Source organism: Heptranchias perlo, chromosome 6, assembly GCF_035084215.1.
Source record: "Heptranchias perlo isolate sHepPer1 chromosome 6, sHepPer1.hap1, whole genome shotgun sequence".
In the NCBI taxonomy this organism is placed as follows: Eukaryota; Metazoa; Chordata; class Chondrichthyes; order Hexanchiformes; family Hexanchidae; genus Heptranchias; species Heptranchias perlo.
Window position 1 is genome coordinate 112,273,864 of NC_090330.1, and position 21,182 is coordinate 112,295,045.

The following is a 21,182-nucleotide window of genomic DNA, read 5'->3' on the forward strand; positions in this document are numbered from 1 at the left end:
AAAACAGTCATGGTCGACAAAAGAAGTGAGAGATAACAAAACTAAAGGAAAGTGCATACAAAATTGCAAAGAATAGTGTAGATCCAGGTGACTGGGAGAGAAATAAAGAACAGCAAAGGAAGACAAAAAAGATAGTAAGAGCTGCAAAAAGAGAATACAAAAAGAAACTTGTGAGGGATATCAAGATTAACACACAAAGTTTTTACAAATATATTAAAAGAGAAAGGGTAGTCAAGGGTAATGTGGGCCCTTTAAAAACAGATGCGGGTAATATTGCAAATGAAGGAAATATAGGAAATGGCAGACTTGTTGAATAATTACTTTGTGTCAGTCTTCACAGTAGAGGAAGAGGATAATATATCAGACATTTCAAGGAAACTATTAATGAATCAAGGGCTGGAACTTACTAAAGTTAATGTAAACAAGAAAACAGTATTAGAAAAATAGTGGCACTAAAGACTGACAAATCCCCAGGACCTGATGATTTTCACCCCAGGATTTTAAAGGAAGTGGGTGAGAAAATTGCAGATGCTTTAGCCATAATCTTCCAAAACACTCTCAATTCAGGAATTGACCCTTCAGATTGGAAAATTGCAAATGTAACTCCATTATTTAAGAAAGGTGAGAGAGAGAAACCAGGAAATTATAGACCTGTTAGTCTAATATCTGCTGTAGGAAGTTATTGGAATCTATAATTAAGGACAGGGTGACTGAACACTTGGAGAAATTTGAGCTGATTAGAGAGAGCCAACATGGATTTGTAAAGAGTAGGTCTAGTCTAACGAACCTAATTGAATTTTTTGAGGAAGTAACTAAAGTAGTAAACAGGGGAATGTCTATGCATGTAGTTTATACGGACTTCCAGAAGGCATGCGATAAGGTTCCACATAAGAGACTGTTAGCTAACATTAAAGCTTATGGAATTGAAGGCAAATTATTGACCTTGTTAGGAGATTGGTTAGGCAGGAGAAGACAGAGAGTAGGGATAATGGGTATGTACTTGAATTGAAAGGAAGTGACTAGTGGTGTCCCACAAGGATCTGTGCTGGGGACTTAACTATTCACTATATTTATTAATGAGTTAGATAACACAATAGAGAGCCACATATCCAAGTTTGCCAATGACACAAAGATTGATGGCATAATAAGTAGTGAAGACGGGAGCATAAAATTACAAAGAGATATTGATAGATTAAGACTGTGGCAGATGGATTTCAACGCAGATAAGTGTGAAGTCATCCATTTCAGACCAAAGAAGGATCGATGTGGGTATTTTTTAAATGGTGAAAAGCTCGGAACAGTGGCAGTCCAAAGAGATTTAATGGTCCATGTACACAGATCACTAAAATGTAGTAGTCAGATACAAGAAATTATCAAAAAGGCTAATGGAATGTTAGCCTTTATAACTATAGGGCGAGAATATAAAGGGGAGGAAGTTTTGCTACAGCTATATAAAGCCCCGGTTAGACCATATCTGGAGTAACGTGTGCAGTTCTGGGCACCGCACCTTAGAAAGGATAGATTGGCCTTGGAAGGAGTGCAGCGCAGATTCACCAGAATGTTACCAGGGCTCCAAGGGTTAAATTATAAGCAGAGATTACATAAACTAGGCTTGTAGTCCCTGAATTAAAGAAGGTTATGGGGAGATTTGATCGAGGTTTTTAGGATTTTGAAAGGAATTGATAGAGTAGATAGAGAGAAACCTTTTCCGCTGGTGGGGAGTATAGGATAAGGAGACAAAACCTTAAAATTAGAGCCAGGCCATTCAGGAGAGAAGGTAGGAAACACTTCATCATGCAAAGGATGGTAGAAGTGTGGAACTCTCTCCCACAAAAAGCAGGAGATGCTAGTTCACTAAATCTGAGATCGATAGATTTTTGCTGGCCAAGGGTATTAAGGGATATGAAGCCAAGGTAGGTGGATGGAGTTCAAGTGTATGCTGCAACTTACCATGAGTAGGACTACAGTATAGAGTCACCAAAATTAATAACCATAGTCCAGTGCGATAGACATAAGCAACAGAAACATGGCACTTCTCATTCCATGTACCCCATGGAGTGCAGCTCAAGATATTCCTGTACCGTGGGTTTGGACTGAACACCCCAGTCAACTTGTGCAGTGAAGTGAGAGAGATCCAAATGTAATACATCCTAACTAATCAGGGGCTATGACATGAGTCAGTGTTTTCTTGTTGTAGTGAAGGGGGCGATTTTAACCCACTCCCCCCCCCCCGCCCGCCTCGTTCCTGCTCCATTCCCCCTCTGCAACTTACCTGCCGAACTTCCCTCCCCCCTCACGACCTACCTGCCGAACTATTCCCCCCACCCCCATGACTTACCTGCTGAACTATTTCCCCCCCCCCCCATGACCTACCTGCTGAACTGTTCCCCCCGCTCCGCAACTTACCTGCGTGGCTTCTGGGCTGCCTGATCTTTGCCTGCCGGCAGTTGGCCAACCACCTCCTTGCACCTGCTTCAGGAGGGCAGCTGGCCAATGGAATGTGGGTGAGGCCCGAGAGTTAATACAGCCCAGGTCTCAAATTGATGCCATCGGGGGAGTTTGATGCTTGTCTCGCTCCCCACCCGAAACCAGCTCCCAGTTACAATCACTACCGAAACTTGTCAAAAGCTTATTGATACATTGTAGGAACATAGGAATATAGGAACAGGAGTAGGCCATTCAGCCCCTCGAGCCTGCTCCGCCATTTGATAAGATCATGGCTGATCTGTGATCTAACTCCATATACCTGCCTTTGGCCCATATCCCTTAATACCTTTGGTTGCCAAAAAGCTATCTTATCTCAGATTTGAATTTAGCAATTGAGCGAGCATCAATTGCATTTTTTTGGAAGAGAGTTCCAAACTTCTACCACCCTTTGTGTGTAGAAATGTTTTCTAATCTCACTCCTGAAAGGTCTGGCTCTAATTTTTAGACTGTGCCCCCTACTCCGAGAATCCCCAACCAGCGGAAATAGTTTCTCTCTATCCACCCTATCTGTTCCCCTTAATATCTTATAAACTTCGATCAGATCACCCCTTAACCTTTTAAACTCGAGAGAATACAACCCCAATTTGTGTAATCTCTCTTCGTAACTTATCCCTTGAAGTCCGGGTATCATTCTAGTAAACCTACACTGCACTCCCTCCAAGGCCAATATGTCCTTCCGAAGGTGCGGTGCCCAGAACTGCTCACAGTACTCCAGGTGCGGTCTAACCAGGGTTTTGTATAGCTGCAGCATAACTTCTGCCCCTTTGTACTCTAATCCTCTAGATATAAAGGCCAGCATTCCATCAGCCTTCTTGATTATTTTCTGCACCTGTTCATGACACTTCAATGATCTATGTACCTGAACCCCTAGGTCCCTTTGGACATCCACTGTTTTTAACTTTTTACCATTTAGAAAGTACCCTGTTCTATCCTTTTTTGATCCAAAGTGGATGACCTCACATTTGTCTACATTGAATTCCATTTGCCACAGTTTTGCCCATTCACCTAATCTATCAATATCGCTTTGTAATTTCATGTTTTCATCTACACTGCTTACAATGCCACCAATCTTTGTGTCATCGGCAAACTTAGATATGAGACTTTCTATGCCTTCATCTAAATCGTTAATAAATATTGTGAATAATTGAGGCCCCAAAACAGATCCCTGCGGGACTCCACTAGTTACATCCTGCCAATGTGAGTACCTACCCATTATCCCTACTCTCTGTCGCCTTTCGCTCAGCCAACTTCCTAACCAAGTCCGTACTTTTCCTTCAATTCCATGGGCTTCTATCTTAGCTAACAGTCTCTTATGTGGGACCTTATCAAATGGCTTCGGGAAGTTCATATAAATAACAACCATTGACATTCTCCATTCCATTACTTTAGTCACCTCTTCAAAAAATTCAATCAGGTTTGTCAGGCATGACCTACCTTTCACAAATCCATGCTGGCTCTCTCTGATTAACTGAAAATTCTCAAGATGTTCAGTCACCCTATCTTTAATTATAGACTCCAGCATTTTCCCCACAACAGATGTTAGGCTAACTGGTCTATAATTCCCTGGTTTCCCTCTCTCTCCTTTCTTAAAAAGTGAAGTGACATGTGCAATTTTCCAATCTAGAAGGACAGTTCCTGAATCTAGAGAACTTTGAAAGATTATAGTTAGGACATCTGCAATGTGCTTACCTACTTCCTTTAAACCCCTGGGATGGAAACCATCTGGTTCTGGGGATTTGTCACTCTTTAGTGCTATTATTTTCTTCATTACATTAATGAAGAAATTAGAATCGCTGGCTTTGTCCCGAATCCTGATCTGTATCAGGAACTTGCACACTGCCAGGTCTGTATACAGCTGTTGCACAGAGAGAAAAAGATACTAAAACTCATCTGCTTGCTGATTTATTCTAAATCTGTAAAATTAATAATCTTTTCAGATGTTTGGAAACTGGACGTTTGGGACCCTGGTGTTCACTGTGTTGGTATTTACAGTAACTCTTAAGGTATGTTTGTTTATATCACTTTCACAAGAGCCTGCAAACTTAGAAATATAGCCATTTTTTGAAGGAAGCATTGGCTGCTCAGACTCTCATCATTCTCCATTTACAATTAGAAGAATCCCATTACTTGTGCACATTAAGACCTGATCTTCAGTACGAGAATTTGGTTGCGGTTTAGGGGGTTGCCACCTATTGTGGAGTTTTAAGTTTTTAAACCCCTGTCACTTTGTATTGCTCTTATATTTTTTTTCACGTACCACCTTTCTGTACCATCCCCGGCCTGTGTACTTGTTGCATCCAGCGTGTCCGTAAGAAGTGGGAAAGCGTCCGTAGGGCTCAGAAAGAGTTACCGATCAACAGAGTAATCGCCAAACCAATCATCCCACCATCGGCCTCCCCTCCCTCGGGATCTCATTTGCTCCATTTGTAAGGCTGAGATATTTTACCTCACCAGCTCAGGTATTTTTCATTTTTTTCACTAATGAGCACATATACAAGTTCTGTGCCACTCAGCATGGCCTTGAGCAACATCTGCATGCAATGAGCCAGCTCCTGTTTGACCTGTATGCTGCTAAACCCGAGTTCTCCCTTTCCCCTCCCCTTGAGAGTTCAGGGTGCAACTACCTCATATCAAGTCCCATGCTGCCTAAATAGTGCAACAGATCCCACAAAACACAGGAACAGACTTGAGAGAAACACACCGTGCACAGATATGACCAGCTCTAGGTATAGAAGAACAAAGACACACAGGGAAATATGGCACCAGAGACACAACGAGGGACTTACAGGAGGAAAAACACAAGCCTTATATTCAGGTGGAGATTAGCAAACAACACACCGGTAAAGAGTTACAGGGATGAAAATCCATGATCCCAACCCACTTCTGTAACTGGAGCAGATCAGGAACGTATGGCCGGAATTCCTGGGATCAGGTGATTTAAATATTCCTGACCAGTTTTGGGCGCCCACTAGGTGGAGGGAGGGGGGATAGAGATTGCGGCACTGGGTGAGGGACTATATGGGGGACAGTCAACTCATTTGTCCATGTATCTGTATGGGAGGCGGGGTAGAGGACTCACCAGTCCATGTATCTGTATGAGGGGAGGGGCAGAGGACTCACCTGTCCATGTATCTGTATGAGGGGAGGGTCAACGGACTCACCTGTCCATGTATCTGTATGAGGGGAGGGGCAGAGGACTCACCTGTCGGTGTATCTGTATGGGGGGCGGGGCAGAGGACTCACCTGTCGGTGTATCTGTATGGGGGGCAGGGCAGAGGACTCACCTGTCTGTGTATCTGTATGGGGGGCGGGGCAGAGGACTCACCTGTCGGTGTATCTGTATGGGGGGCAGGGCAGAGGACTCACCTGTCTGTGTATCTGTATGGGGGCAGGGCAGAGGACTCACCTGTCTGTGTATCTGTATGGGGGCAGGGCAGAGGACTCACCTGTCTGTGTATCTGTATGGGGGGCGGGGCAGAGGACTCACCTGTCTGTGTATCTGTATGGGGGCAGGGCAGAGGACTCACCTGTCTGTGTATCTGGAATGCGCTGCCTCAAAGGGTGGTGGAAGCAGATTCAATAGTAACTTCCAAGATTCTTGTAAAGAAAAAAATTGCAGGGCTATTTGGAAGGAGCCAGGGGAGTGGGACTAATTGCATAGCTCTTTCAAAGTACCGGCACAGACATAATGGTCTGAATGGCCTCCTTCTGTGCTTGGACATCGTTCACCTGAGGAAGGGGGAAGCCTCCGAAAGCTTGTGAATTTAAAATAAAATTGCTGGACTATAACTTGGTGTTGTAAAATTGTTTACAATTGTCAACCCCAGTCCATCACCGGCATCTCCACATCTGTGCTTGGAGGGGGAGGACCAGCAATTGGACCTCTCAGAAGACAACTGGTGAGGAGGCAGTGCAAGGGGCCAGACCCAGACTGCCCCTCCCAGACTGCCCTTCCCCATCTGCATCTCCCAGCCCACAGCTCACAGTCTAATTAAGAAGGGGCCCAGTGCCCTTTTTGCCAGGGCCGGGCAGTACATCACCTTCCACACTGACCTCAGCAGTCGGCAGGACGGAGCTTGGGGGCATTGCAGCTATGTGGCTGGCTTCCCTCATGTGCAGAACCTGATTGTCCACACATGGCCATCAGGGCCCAGATCAAGAGCCAGCAACATTTATCAATAGAAAAGGACCCCACTCTTTCAGTGTACCGCTAGTGGCCAATCACTGGAACAGCATCATGCAGGTCTGTGCAAGGTACCCAGACACTCTGCCATCCCTCTGCTATTCGGCCCCATGAGCATTGTGACAGGATGGTTGTTAGGGGCCAAAGGATATCCCCTGCAGACCTGGCTGATGACTCCCCTGCGAAACCATACAATACCCAAGCAGCACAGATACATTCAAAGCCAAGGCACAGCTTTATAGAGCGCACAATGTCAGGGATCAGCTCATAGCTCAGAGAGTTTGTCGAGCTTCTCACACCCCTGCCCTGAGACCTTACACAGAGGCCCTCTGCTTAACAGTTCTTGTTACATTCTTCCCCACTCCCTTCATCCTGCATTGAAGAACATTCAAACCATTTAGACAACTTCTATATCAATGACATTCTGACAACCCAGACTCAGAAGCTGCCATTAAATCACACTGCAGACCAAAGTGCCAAATGTGATAAAGGTGATTAATTTAATGGCAAACATAATAAATGCCTTTAATTCATTTCTCACCCAGGTAATCAATCCATAGTGAGAAGGCCCTAGCAGAAAGAAAAAAGGGAGAAGAGTTAGGATGGGAGAGAGAAGCTGTACACAATAAGGTGGCAGTCTTGACAATGCAGGTTGAAGTTGCTAAGCTTGCTGCATCTGTGCTGAGTCAAATGAAGGGATATAAGTAATATGCCAACACTCTGCTTGGGTATGTCATCCGCCTCTCCTTCCCTGATGCTCATGACCCTGCTTGGGCCAATGATCCCCAGGGCTTCTTGCTCTGCCTGTGTGAGGGCGATAATGTTGGGGACTCCTCCGCCTGGTCCTTTCCCTGGCATTATGTGTAATCTTGTCCTACAGAAAAAGATTTAAGAATAGGTTAGATAGGTGGTTGAAGGAAAGTGGTACAAAAGAATATGAGAAGAGGGTGGGCATATGGGATTAGGATACTGCTCATGTGGAGAATTGGACTGGTTGGGCTAATCGGCCTGTTTCTTTGTTGCAATTTCTGTCTAATTTGATGTAATCCTTGCCGTTATGCAGCAGCATATTCTTCAATGCACAGTTAGCAATGTCACGGAAGATCTTACACATCTGCCATAATGAAATAGTACAGGGGAGAAATTGGTCCCAGTCACACCTGTATTTTGGTCCCAGAGTTGGGGGACCAATTTTCGGACGCAATCTCTCGTGCCCAACCCCCTTCCCCGCCCTAAGCAGGAGCAGGAATGGAACAGGAGCCAATAGTGGAGTGGAGCCAGGTGTGGAGCTAGGAGTGTAGCAGTTCTGGAAGCCGTGGCTAGCCCACACTCACACCTTCCCAGTACTTGCCTGCAGAATTTTCCAGGGCCCCCTCATCAAGCTGTAACGGGGCCCCTGATTACCAAGTGTAGCTCGCTGGTTTGATGTAGGTGAGGCCTGAGGCCCAATTTGGTGTGAGCCTCGGGCTGAGATCTTCAGGCTCGCAATCCAGGCATGCCGCCCACTTCCAGTGCACCATGATCAATGCCAGGGAGATCTATACCATTCCTCTCATTACAATGCAGCATATAGTACACTGCAACAGGAGATCTATACCATTCATAGTATCATAATAGGGACAGCACAGAAGAAGGCCATTCGGCCCATCGTGCATTTGCCAGCTCTTGGAAGAGCTATCCAAATAGTCCCATTTCCCTGCTCTTTCCCCATAGCCCTGTAAATTTTTTCCCTTCATGTATTTATCCAATTCCCTTTTGAAAGTTACTATTGAATCTGCTTCCACCACTCTTTCAGGCAGTGCACTCTAGATCATTACAACTCGCTACATTAAAAAAATGTTTCCTCATGTTGCCTCTGGCTCTTTTGCCAACCACCTTAAATTTGTGTCCTCTGGTTACCAACCCTTCTGCTACCGGAAACAGTTTCTCCTTATTTACTCTATCAAAACCGTTCATGATTTGAACACTTCTGTCAAATCTCCTCTTAACCTTCTCTGTTCTAAGGAGAACAACCCCAGCTTCTCCAATCTCTCCATGTAACTGAAGTCCCTCATCCCTGGTATCATTCTAGTAAATTTCTTCTGCACCCTCTCCAAGGCCTTGGCATTTTTCCGAAAGTGTGGTGCCCAGAATTGAACACAATACTCAACTGCGGCCTAATCAGGGTTTTATAAAGGTTCAGCATAACTTCCTTGCTTTTATACCCTATGCCTCTATTACTAAAGCCCAGAATCCCATATGCTTTTTTAACAGCCTTCTCAACTTGTCCTGCCACCTTTAAAGATTTGTAAATGTGCACCCCCAGGTCTCCCTGTTCCTGCAACCCATTTAAAATTGTACCATTTAGTTTATATTGCCTCACCTCATTCTTCCTACCAAAATGTAAATAATTCCATAAGTAAAGCAACAGTAATGAAGAAAATAATAGCACTAAAGAGTGACAAATCCCCAGGACCAGATGATTTCCATCCCAGGGTTTTAAAGGAAGTAGGTGAGCACATTGCAGATGCCCTAACTATAATCTTTCGAAGTTCTCTAGATTCAGGAACTGTCCCTCTAGATTGGAAAATTGCACATGTCATTCCGCTTTTTAAGAAAGGAGAGAGAGGGAAACCAGAGAATTATAGACCAGTTAGCCTAACATCTGTTGTGGGGAAAATGCTGGAGTCTATAATTAAGGATAGGGTGACTGAACACCTCAAGAATTTTCAGTTAATCAGAGAGAGCCAGCGTGGATTTGTGAAAGGTAGGTCATGCCTGACAAACCTGATTGAATTTTTTGAAGAGGTGACTAAAGCAGTGGACAGGAGAATGTCAATGGATGTTATTTATATGAACTTCCAGAGGCATTTGAAAAAGTCCCATATAAGAGACTTTTAGCTAAGATAGAAGCCCATGGAATCGAGGGAAAAGTATGGACTTGGTTAGGAAGTTGGCTGAGCGAAAGGCAACAGGGAGTAGGGATAATGGGTAGGTACTCACATTGGCAGGATGTGACTAGTGGAGTCCCACAGGGATCTGTCTTGGGGCCTCAATTATTCACAATATTTATTAACGACGTAGATGAAGGCATAGAAAGTCTCATATCTTAGTTTGCCGATGACACAAAGATTGGTGGCATTGTAAGCAGTGTAGATGAAAACATAAAATTACAAAGGGATATTGATAGATTAGGTGAATGGGCAAAACTGTGGCAAATGGAATTCAATGTAGACAGATGTGAGGTCATCCACTTTGGATCAAAAAAAGATAGAACAGGGTACTTTCTAAATGGTAAAAAGTTAAAAACAGTGGATGTCCAAAGGGACTTGGGGGTTCAGGTACATAGATCATTGAAGTGTCATGAACAGGTGCAGAAAAATATCAATAAGGCTAATTGAATGCTGTCCTTTATATCTAGAGGACTAGAGTACAAGGGGGCAGAAGTTATGCTGCAGCTATACAAAACCCTGGTTAGACCGCACCTGGAGTACTATGAGCAGTTCTGGGCACTGCACCTTTGGAAGGACATATTGGCCTTGGAGGGAGTGCAGCGTAGGTTTACTAGAATGATACCCGAACTTCAAGGGTTAAGTTATGAGGGGAGATTACACAAATTGGGGTTGTATTCTCTGGAGTTTAGAAGGTTATGGGGTGATCTGATCGAAGTTTATAAGATATTAAGGGGAACAGATAGGGTGGATAGAGAGAAACTATTTCCGCTGGTTGGGGATTCTAGGAGTAGGAGGCACAGTCTAAAAATTAGAGCCAGACCTTTCAGGAGTGAGATTAGAAAACATTTCTACACACAAAGGGTGGTAGAAGTTTGGAACTCTCTTCCACAAACGGCAAATTGATACTAGCTCAATTGCTATATTTAAATCTGAGATAGATAGCTTTTTGGCAACCAAAGGTATTAGGGAATATGGGCCAAAGACAGGTACATGGGGCCCGATTTTACCAGTGGTGTGGGTTCTCGGCGGGTGGTCCATCGGGCGCGTGGAAAACGCGGCCGGTGAATTGAGTGCGTCCCGCGCGCGATCGCAGGATAATTGAGGTAATTACCCGGCCGTTACGGGTTCTCCGCTTCTCAGCTGCGCGCCGGCGGCCTGCGCATGCGCAGTGACGTCTGAGCGATGGTGGAGCTCTATTTAAAGGGGCAGTCCACCAATGCTCCTCCAGCTGCAAACAAGAGGTAGCGCAACATGGAGCAACCCAGGGGTAAGGCTGCCCCACGATTCTCAGACCACACACTCCAGCTGCTGCTGGACGGGGTAAGGAGGAGGAGGGAGACGCTGTTCCCCAGTGACGGAAGGAGGTGCCCTGGCTCCGCCACCAGGAAGGCATGGGCGGAGGTGGCGGCGGAGGTCAGCAGCAGGGGCAACACCACCAGAACTTGGATCCAGTGTCGCAAGAGATTCAATGACCTCACCAGGTCCGGGAAAGTGAGTACACTAACGCACTCTGCATCACTCCGTCTTCCACATCACCTCAAACACCTCACAACCCCTTCTGCACTGACACCACAGCGCTCCCGCAACAATCCTCACAGCCACTCAACTATCATCCTCACCGTGCCTGCACGTACCCACCGTCCCTGTCCCCACTCGACCACTACCACACACCCCAATCCCCATACAATGGGATGGGGATGTGGCACACGCATCCTCCCATCCATCTGCCACACGCTCAACCCACCCACACCAATGCTTGAAGCGTCTCACATTGCAATCATCACTCAATTACGCATTGGTGTTTTGCCTTCACAGGAGAAGAGATGCAAGAACGCCCGGGAAAGGGCACGCACCGGAGGGGGCCCGCCACACCAGGTGGTTCTGACGGACGCCGAGGTGGACGCATTGGAGATCAGCCACACGGTACATTGCCTGTCCGTGGCGGATGGCGAGGCTGGGTCTGCAGAAATGTCTGGTAAGGGAAAGCTGACACTCAGCACTCATGATCGCGAATGATCTTAGCATCACCTGGCATCTGCCGCACCGCAACATTTGTCCACATGCCTGATATTGCCCTCTGTTCTCTTGCAGGGCCGTCTGCGAGCGCCGTGTCCGTTGAGGGCGATTCCTCAGACGACATGCCGGTCTCTGAGGGGGCATCGTCACATATGAGCCTAGCATCCACCAGCGCAGATACACACACCTCGGTGGGTTCCCCCCACCTCAATTAGTTGGGATTGCACATGGTGAGTCACCGCGCACATGTGAGCATGAGCAGACCCTGGTGGCAGGGTCAGCCGCGGAGGATCCGCGTCGGTGGGAGCACTCTTCTCCAGGCTCTGCTCAGCCGGACCCAGATGCTGAACCCAGGGGGCCACCAGTCAAAAGGAGAGTCGTCGAGGGGCACCAGCACATTGCTGAGGTACTGGGAGAGGTGCCACGCGCACTCTCCACAATCACGCAGAGGATGGAGGAGTCCAACTCCTGCATGAGGGGAATGGTGGCACAGGTACAGGAGGGTATCGCCGAGATAGTGTCGCAGGGACGTGAAGGCATCTCTGAGATAGTGTCGCGGGTAGGTGCGGGAATGTCTGCGGTGGAGGACAGGCTAGCCTCCCTCGAGCGTCAAGCACAGCTCAACATTGAGTCCATGCAGGCCCTGACAACGGCTGTTCGGATTCAGGGTGAGCAACATTCTGCCGCCATAAACAGGTTGACAGATACATTGGAGGTGGCCTTGCAAGGTCTCACACAGGTCATCCAAACTGCCGTCCAGCAGGGTGGAAGGGGTGATGTGGGCCTAGGCCATGAGAGGGAAGATGGTGAACGCAGACATGGAAGTGGGGACGCTACTCAAGGTGCCCCCACGTCTCACCCGTTGCCCCCCTCTCAACCAGTGCCCGCAATGGTGCCTCCTCTCCAGGTGGCCGAGTCTGCCCCTGCACAGGTGCAGGAGGAGCAGTCTGTGGAGGTGCCCTCACGGGCACCGAAACCCAGGGGGCGTTGGCCCAAAGCATCTACCCGGTCAGGGCACGAACAGGAGCGACCTGCCACTACCTCTGCTGGAGCCACAGGGGTAGCACCATGTAGGGGTTCCCGAAAACGTAAAGCAAAGGTTTTTTGAACACAAAGGGAATGCACCAGGGTGTCTGACAAATTGTTATGTTTTTATTTCTAGTCCTTGAATGCACATACACAATAAACACAATTGTTCTCACCACTGCTGCCACCTCTTGTCCATTCTTCAGCGGCTTGTTCAATAGGTCCCTTCCGTGCGCCTCATCATGACGACGAACACCTGGTCCCACCCATTGGGCATAATACGGTGGGTGCAGGAGTACAGGCACCACTCTTATGTGGAGGGGGCTGGTATGGACCCTCGTCTGTGCACGTGATGAGATGTGAACGCCTCAGACAGTGTGATGTTAGGAGAACCGTTGGCATATGAGTGCCTCCCTAGCCTGACGAGCATCCAGGTGAGCCGGTGTTCGGCCCATGGGTCGTTCCTCCTCCTCTCGCTCGTACTCCACCTCCTCCTCCTCCTCCTCCTCCTCCTCATCGTCGTCCTCAATGTGGGTGGCGGGTGTGCATGGGGCCTCCTCCAGCGGAACCCCTCTCTGTTGTGCCATGTTGTGCAGGGCACAGCAGACAACTATAATTCGTCCCACTCGGAGTGGCGTGTATTGGAGCGCTCCCCCAGAACGATCAAGGCACCTGAAGCGCATCTTGAGCAGCCCTATAGCCTGCTCAATTGTAGACCTGGTAGCAGTGTGGCTGTCATTATATCGACGCTGCGGCTCGGTGATGGGGTTCCTCAGAGGTGTCATAAGCCACGTGTGCAGGGGATATCCCTTGTCGCCGAGGAGCCAGCCATTGCCGGCGTTGGGTGCATGGAAGAGGGGCGGGACGGTGGACTCCCTGAGGACGAAGGCATCGTGGCAGCTGCCAGGGTATCTGGCGCACACGTGTAGGAATCTCTGGCGGTGGTCACAGATGAGCTGGGCGTTCATGGAGTGATACCCCTTCCTGTTGATGAACAGTCCTGGCTCGTGTGGAGGTGCTCGTATTGCTCTTTGGGTGCAATCGATTACACTCTGCACCCGTGGGAAGCCAGCCACAGCATGGAATCCAACCGCCCTCTCCATCTGGCTGCGCTCATCCATGGCGAAGTTGATGTAGTGCGAGGCCCTGCGGAACAACCCATCGGTGACCTGCCTTATGCACTTGTGTGCAGACAACTGAGAGACCCCGGTGATGTCCCCGGTGGCACCCTGGAAGGATCCGGAGGCGAAGAAGTTGAGGGCAGTGGTGACTTTGACGGCGACGGGTAAGAAGATGCTGCTTGGTCCATCCGGGAGCAGCTCGTCATTAAGGAGGCTGCAGATGTCGGCGACTACCTGGCGAGTGACTCTGAGCCTCCGTATGCACTGCTCCTCAGAGAGGCCCATGAAGCTGAGCCTCGGTCTGTAGACCCTGGGCGGAGGGTAGTGCCTCCTGTGGTTGCCCTCCCTCCTGCTGTGCAGGTGGATGTGCCACAGCACCGTGTTGTGGGGATCCACGTCTCTGAGGCGGACGGCGTGGACTGTGAGGCTGCTGGGGCTGGTGATGCTGTTCATCCTCCGAGGATGTCAAGGTGGCCCCCATCTGGCAGGTGTAGGTCTGAGGGGTTGTGCACGGTCGGTAAGTGTGTCCTCGCACAGGGGCTGCGGTTCCATGTCGGTGAATCTTCTTGCTTGGAGGAGGGTGGTGGAGGGCAGGCGTTGCCCAATGTTACAGAGTGTCCTCCTGCGTTGGTGAAGGCTCTCCCCCCCCCCCCCCCCCACCTGTGGAATGCACCTTGCCAGCTGCCACAGGCTGCTGGCTGCAACACGTCCGCTTGGAGTGAGAGTGTTTCCCCCAGTATGGGAAACAGTCTCAGTTCAAGGTAAAATCCCACCCTTCCTAATTAAACAGCTCAATCAGGTCAGTTAATGACCTGAAATAGCTAAATAAATACTCTCAAGTGGAACCCCGCTGGCTTTAATTGCCTGCGGGATTCCCACCAGCGGGGGCTGCGCGCGCACGCCGGCACGTCAGCGGGGAACCCGGAAGTGGGCGGGATCGAGGCGGGATCTGGTCGGGCTCCTGCATTTCACGATTTTCGAGGCCCCCCCGCCGAGAACGCACCCGATAGCGGGTGCTAAAATCGGGCCCATGGAGTTAGATCAGCCATGATCTTATCAAATGGCGGAGCAGGCACAAGGGGCTGAATGGCCTACTCCTGTTCCCATGTCCCTATTCCCTTAGTGTCCAAAAATCTATCGATCTCAGTCTTGAATATACTCAACAACTGAGCATCCACAGCCCTCTGGGATAGAGAATTCCAAAGATCCACAACCCTTATTTCCTTATCTCAGTCCTAAATGGCTGACTCCTAGGGATCGATTTTCACACCCCCGAGCGGGTGCGTTCATGGCGGGAGGGCTGCGAAAATCGGGGATTCCCGGGACGGGTCTGGGGCCCGGCTCCAACCCACCCACTTCCTGGTCCCCTGCATGTGGGACTCCCGCTGGCAATTAAAGCCGTCGGGATGCCACTTAAGGTAATTATTTAGGTACTTCAGGTCATTTAGAGACCTGATTAACGTGATATTTTAGGAGGGGTGGGATTTTCCAAACAACTGGGACTGTTTCCCGTACTGGGGGAAACACTCCCAGTTGAAATGGACGTGTTGCAGCTGTCAGCCTGTGGCAGCTGCAAAGATCCATTTGACAGGTAGGGGGGGAGACCCTCACTCATTGCAGGAGGCCACTCTGTCACTTTGGACAAAGTTTGGCCTCCACCACCCTCCTCCTAACAATAAAATTTACCAACTTGCACACTTACCCTGGTGTCCAGACACATTTACCTACCTTGCGGACCCCCTCAAATGTGCATCTTCTGGATGGGGGCCGCCGTAGCTGCAGTCATGACCTCCTCGGAGGGCGAACAGCATCACCAGCCTCGCCGGCCACGCCGTCCACCTCTGACACGTGGAGCCCCACAACACAGTGCTGTGACACATCCACCTGCACAGCAGGAGGGAGGGCAAAGGCAGAGAGAGATGCATCGCAGAGGGCACTACCCTCGCCACAGGGTCTACAGACTGAGGCTCAGCTTCCTGGACCTCACTGAGCAGCAGTGCACACGGAGGCTCAGAGTCACTCGACATGTAGTCGTGGACATCTGCAGGCTCCTTCATGCCGAGCTGCTCCCGGCTGGCCCGAGCACCATCTTCTTACCTGTCGCTGTCATAGTCACCACTGCCCTCAACAACTTCTCCTCCGCATCCTTCCAGGGTGCCACTGGGGACATCGCCGACGTCTCTCAGTCGTCTGCATAAAAAAGCCCTGCAAATACATCTACACCCACTCTGCAGTGACACAATGGGTGGCATCAGGTGTGGGTCTTCATAGTGATCCTCAGGAAAGGGAATAATTGCACAAACCAGACAAGATTCGCAAAGACGTGGCAGTAGTGGTGACAATATAATATGTAATGTGAGTTGATCAGAAATTCAATATAAGTAAAAACCATGGCAAACCCTCAAACACACTTGTGCATCCCCTTCATGCTCACGACACATTTGCCTTACGCTTCCTACTGCACATATGTGATGCATGCCCTGTGGCTGCAGCATAGGTAGTGGCAGGTTGAGTGAGGCTGACTGTGAAAGAGATGCATCGGAGGGTGAGTATGAAATAGAGCCATGAGATTGTATGAGGATTGGGTTGAGTGGTAGTGGTGGGATGAGTACTGGCGAGGTGAGTAAGTGCAGGTAAGATGAGGATGAGCTTTGAGTGGGTGTGAGGAGTAATGTGATAGAGTAGTGTTGGCAGTGCAGAAGGAGATGTGAGGTGGGGGCGGTGATGTGGCAGATGGAGTGTAGGGGAATGAGTAAGTGTACTCACTTCGGCTGACCTACTTAGGTCATTGAAGCGCCTCCTGCACTGTATGCAGGTGTGGGATATGTTGGTGGTGCAGGTGACTTCCTCTGCCACCTCGAGCCAGGCCTTCTTGGTGGCAAGGCAGGCCGCTTCCTCCCGCCCGCCGGGGGGAAGATCTCTGTCCTCCCCCTCCTCCTCACCCCATCCAGTAAGACCTGGAGTGAGGCAATCATTAAACCTGGGAGCAGCCTTCCCCCAGGGCTGCTCCATGCTGTAATTTTTCCTATTTCCTGCAGCAGCAGTCAGTGGAGGACTGCCCCTTTAAATAGGGCTCCTCCAGCTGACAGCCTATGCTGTGCGTGTGCAGTCCGCCTGCTGCGCAGATTTCCAGCGCGAAACCCGGAAGCCCAGGTAAGTGGCTGCAATTAGCCTGCAATTGCGTGCGGAGCACCCCGATTTCACTGGGCGCGTTACCCACGCGCCCAGTCGACCCCCTGCTGCGAACCCACCGCCTTCCTAATATCGGGCCCCTTATCTTGAGACTATGACCCCTAGTTCTAGATTCTCCAGCCAGGGGAAACAGCCTCAGCATCTACCCTGTCAAGCCCTCTTAAGAATTTTATACGTTTCAATGAGATCACCTCTCATTTGGACTGAAAGCTGATAAATCCCCAGGACCTGATAATCTGCATCCCAGAGTACTAAAAGAGGTAGCCATGGAAATAGTGGATGCATTAGTTGTCATCTTCCAAAATTCTATAGATTTTGGAACAGTTCCTGCAGATTGGAGAGTGGCAAATGTAACCCCACTATTTAAAAAAGGAGGGAGAGAGAAAACAGAGAACTACTGACCGGTTAGCCAAACATCAGTAGTAGGGAAAATGCTAGAATCTATTATAAAGGATGTGATAACAGGACACTTTGAAAATATCAACAGGATTAGACAAAGTCAACATGGATTTATGAAAGAGAAATCATGTTTGACAAACGTACTGGAATTTTTTGAGGATGTAAATAGTAGAATAGATAAGGGAGAACCAGTGGATGTGGTTTATTTGGATTTTCAGAAGGCCTTTGATAAAGTCCCACATAAGAGGTTAGTGTGCAAAATTAAAGTACATGGGATTGGGGGTAATATACTGGCATGGATTGAAAATTGGTTAACAGACAGGAAACGGAGAGTAGGAATAAATGTTTCTTTTTCGGGCGGGGTTGGGGAGGTGGCAGGCAGCGAAGGTTCACCAGACTGATCCCTGCGATGGCAGGACTGTCGTATGAGGAGAGATTGGGTCGACTCGGCCTGTATTCACTCGAGTTTAGAAGAATGAGAGGGGATCTCATTGAAACATATAAAATTCTGACAGGGCTAGACAGACTGGATGCAGGGAGGATGTTTCCCCTGGCTGGGGGGGTCCAGAACGAGGGGTCACATTCTCAAGATATGGGGTAGGACATTTAGGACTGAGATGAGGAGAAATTTCTTCACTCAGAAGGTGGTGAACCTGTGGAATTCTCTACCACAGAAGGCTGTGGAGGCCAAGTCACTGAATATATTTAAGAAGGAGCTAGATAGATTTCTAGACACAAAAGGCATCAAGGGATAAGGGGAGAGAGCAGGAATATGGTATTGAGATAGAGGATCAGCCATGATCATATTGAATGACGGAGCAGGCTTGAAGGGCCGAATGGCCTACTCCTGCTCCTATTTTCTGTATTTCTATGTTTCTTCTAAACTCAGAAGAATATAGGCCCTTTTTGCTCAATCTCTTCTCAGAAGACAACCCTCTCATCCCAGGAATCGTAGAATAGTTACAGCACAGAAGGAGGCCATTCGGCCCTTTCAGCCCATGCCGGCGCTGTGTAAGAGCAATCCAGTTGGTCCCAATCCCCCGCTCTTTCCCCATAGTGAATCAAACTAGTGAACCTTCGTTGCACCCCCTCGAAGGCAAGTATATCCTTCCTTAGGTAAGGAGAGCAAAACGGTACACAGTACTCCAGGTGTGGTCTCACCAGAGCTCTATATAATTGCAGCATGACCTCCTTACTCTTATACTTCAACCCCCTTGCAATAAAGGTTAATATACCATTTGCCTTCCTAATTGCTTGCTGTACCTGCATGTTAACTTTCTGTGATTCATGTACAAGAACACCCAAATCCATCTGGATACCTACATTTCTTGGTCTCTCACCTTTTAAAAAATATTCTGCTTTTCTATTTTTTCTACCAAAGTGAATAACCTCACATTTCCCCACATTATACTCCATCTTTCACCTTCTCGCCCACTCACTTAACCTGTATATATCCCTTTACAGTCTCTGTGTTCTGACGAAGGGTCATCGACCTGAAACGTTAATTCGGTTTCTTTCTACACAAACGCTGCCTGACTTGCTGAGTATTTCCAAAATTTTCTGGTTTTATTTTAGATATAGAAACATAGAAAATAGGAGCAGGAGTAGGCCATTCGGCACCTCGAGCCTGCTCCACCATTCAATATGATCATGGCTGATCCTCTATTTCAATACCATATTCCTGCTCTCTCCCCATACTCCTTGATGCTTTTTGTGTCTAGAAATCTATCTAGCTCCTTCTTAAATATATTCAGTGACTTGGCCTCCACAGCCTTCTGTGATAGAAAATTCCACAGGTTCACCACCCTCTGAGTGAAGAAATTTCTCCTGATCTCAATCCTAAATGACCTACCCCGTATCTTGAGACTGTGACCCCTCGTTCTAGACCCTCCAGCCAGGGGAAACATCCTCCCTGCATCCAGTCTGTCTAGCCCTGTCAGAATTTTATATGTTTCAATGAGATCCCCTCTCATTCTTCTAAACTCGAGTGAATACAGGCCGAGTCGACCCAATCTCTCTTCGTACGACAGTCCTGCCATCCCAGGAATCAGTCTGGTGAACCTTCGCTGCACTCCCTCTATGGCAAGTATTTCCTTTCTTAGGTACGGAGATCAAAACTGCACACAATGCTCCAATTGTGGTCTCACCAAGGCCCTGTATAACTGCAGTAAGACATCCTTGCTCCTGTGCTCAAATCCTCTTGCAGTGAAGGCCAACATACCATTTGCCTTCCTAACTACTTGCTGCACCTGCATGTTTGCTTTCAGTGACTGGTGTACAAGGACACCCAGGTCCCTTTGTACATCAACATTTCCCAATCTAACACCATTTATATAATACTCTGCCTTTCCGTTTTTCCTTCTGAAGTGGTTACCTTCACATTTATCTACGTTATACTGTATCTGCCATGTATTTGCCCACTCACTCAACTTGTCTAAATCGCCTTGAAGCCTCTTTGCATCCTCCTCACCACTCACAATCCCACCACAGCTTTGTGTCATCTGCAAACTTGGAAATATTGGGCTCGATTTTAGGATCGTGTTTCCGGCGGGTTCCCAGCGGGGTGGCCCCGAAAATCCCGATATCCGGTCACGTGACCGGATCGCGACGAAATCCCGGCCACTTCCGGGTACCGCGCTGACGTGCGGGGCTGCGCGCGCAAGCCCCGCTGGTGGGAATCCCGCAGGCAATTAAAGCCAGCGGGGTTCCACTTGAGAGTACTTACCTTGCTCGTTGTGGTCAGTTAATGAGCTGAAGCAGCTGTCAAAAGAGGAAGTGTGGGATTTTCGGTTCAAGGCAGTGAGTTTCCCACACTGGGGGAAACAGTCTCCCTCCAACCAGGCGTGTTGCAGCCAGCAGCCTGTGGCAGGTGCCAAGGTGCGCTCCACGGGGGAGAGCCGTCACCCACGCAGGAGGCCACCGCATCACATAGGGCAACCCCTGCCCTCCACCACCCCCCGCCAAGCCAGAGGACAGACCGACACGAAACCGCAGCCCCAGTCCGAGGAACCACACACCTACCCTGCACAACCCCTCAGACCAACACCTGCCAGTTGGGTGGTGTGTGGAGACCCTCGGAGGACGAAGAGCATGACCAGAACCAGCAGCCTCGCAGTCCACGCCGTCCGCCGCATGGACGTGGATCCCCCCAACACGGTGTTGTTGGACGCCCACCTGCACAGCAGGAGGGAGGGCTACCGCAGAGAGAGACGCGTCGCAGAGGGCACTACCCTCGCCACAGGGTCCACAGACCAAGGCGCAGCTCCCCGGACCTCTCCGAGCAGCAGTGCACAGGGAGGCGCAGATTCGCTCGACATGTAGTCGTGGAGATCTGCAGCGTCTTTCATGCCGAGCTGCTCCTGGCTGGCCCCAGCACCAACTGCTTACCTGTCGCTGGCAAAGTCACCACTGCCCTCCACACCTTCTCCTCCGCATCCTTCCAGGGTGCAGCCGGCTACACCGCCGATGTCTCTCAGTCGTCTGCACGGACGAGCCCTGCAAATACACCTGCACCTACTCTGCAGTAACACGATGGGTGGCATCAGTGGTGGGTCCTCATAGTGATACCCAGGAGCGGGCATTATTGGACACAACGGACAGGATTCGCGGAGACATGGCAGTGGTGGTGTCAATATAATGTGTGCTGTTTGTTGCTCTGAAATTCAATATGGGTAACACCCATGACAAACCCTCAGACACCCTTGTGCACCCCCTTCATGCTGACAAGACGTTGGCGGGGGGTGGTGGAGGGCAGGGGTTGCCCTATGTGACGCGGTGGCCTCCTGCGTGGGTGACGGCTCTCTCCCGTGGAGCGCACCTTGGCAC

At 49.2% G+C, this 21,182-nt stretch overlaps 1 protein-coding gene across 12 annotated transcripts in view; it reads left to right on the forward strand.

Moving 5' to 3' along the window:
* The window catches only part of atp11a (ATPase phospholipid transporting 11A), a 292,743-nt gene that overhangs the window by 207,421 nt on the left and 64,140 nt on the right, over positions 1–21,182 (forward strand). For 10 of the 12 annotated variants that reach the window (XM_067986665.1, XM_067986666.1, XM_067986668.1 and 7 more), the window contains one exon: positions 4,425–4,490. The exons of the other annotated variants lie outside the window; for them this stretch is intronic. In XM_067986665.1, the coding sequence (XP_067842766.1) occupies positions 4,425–4,490 (66 nt within the window). The remainder of the gene's footprint in view (positions 1–4,424; positions 4,491–21,182) is intronic. 12 annotated transcript variants of the gene reach the window in all.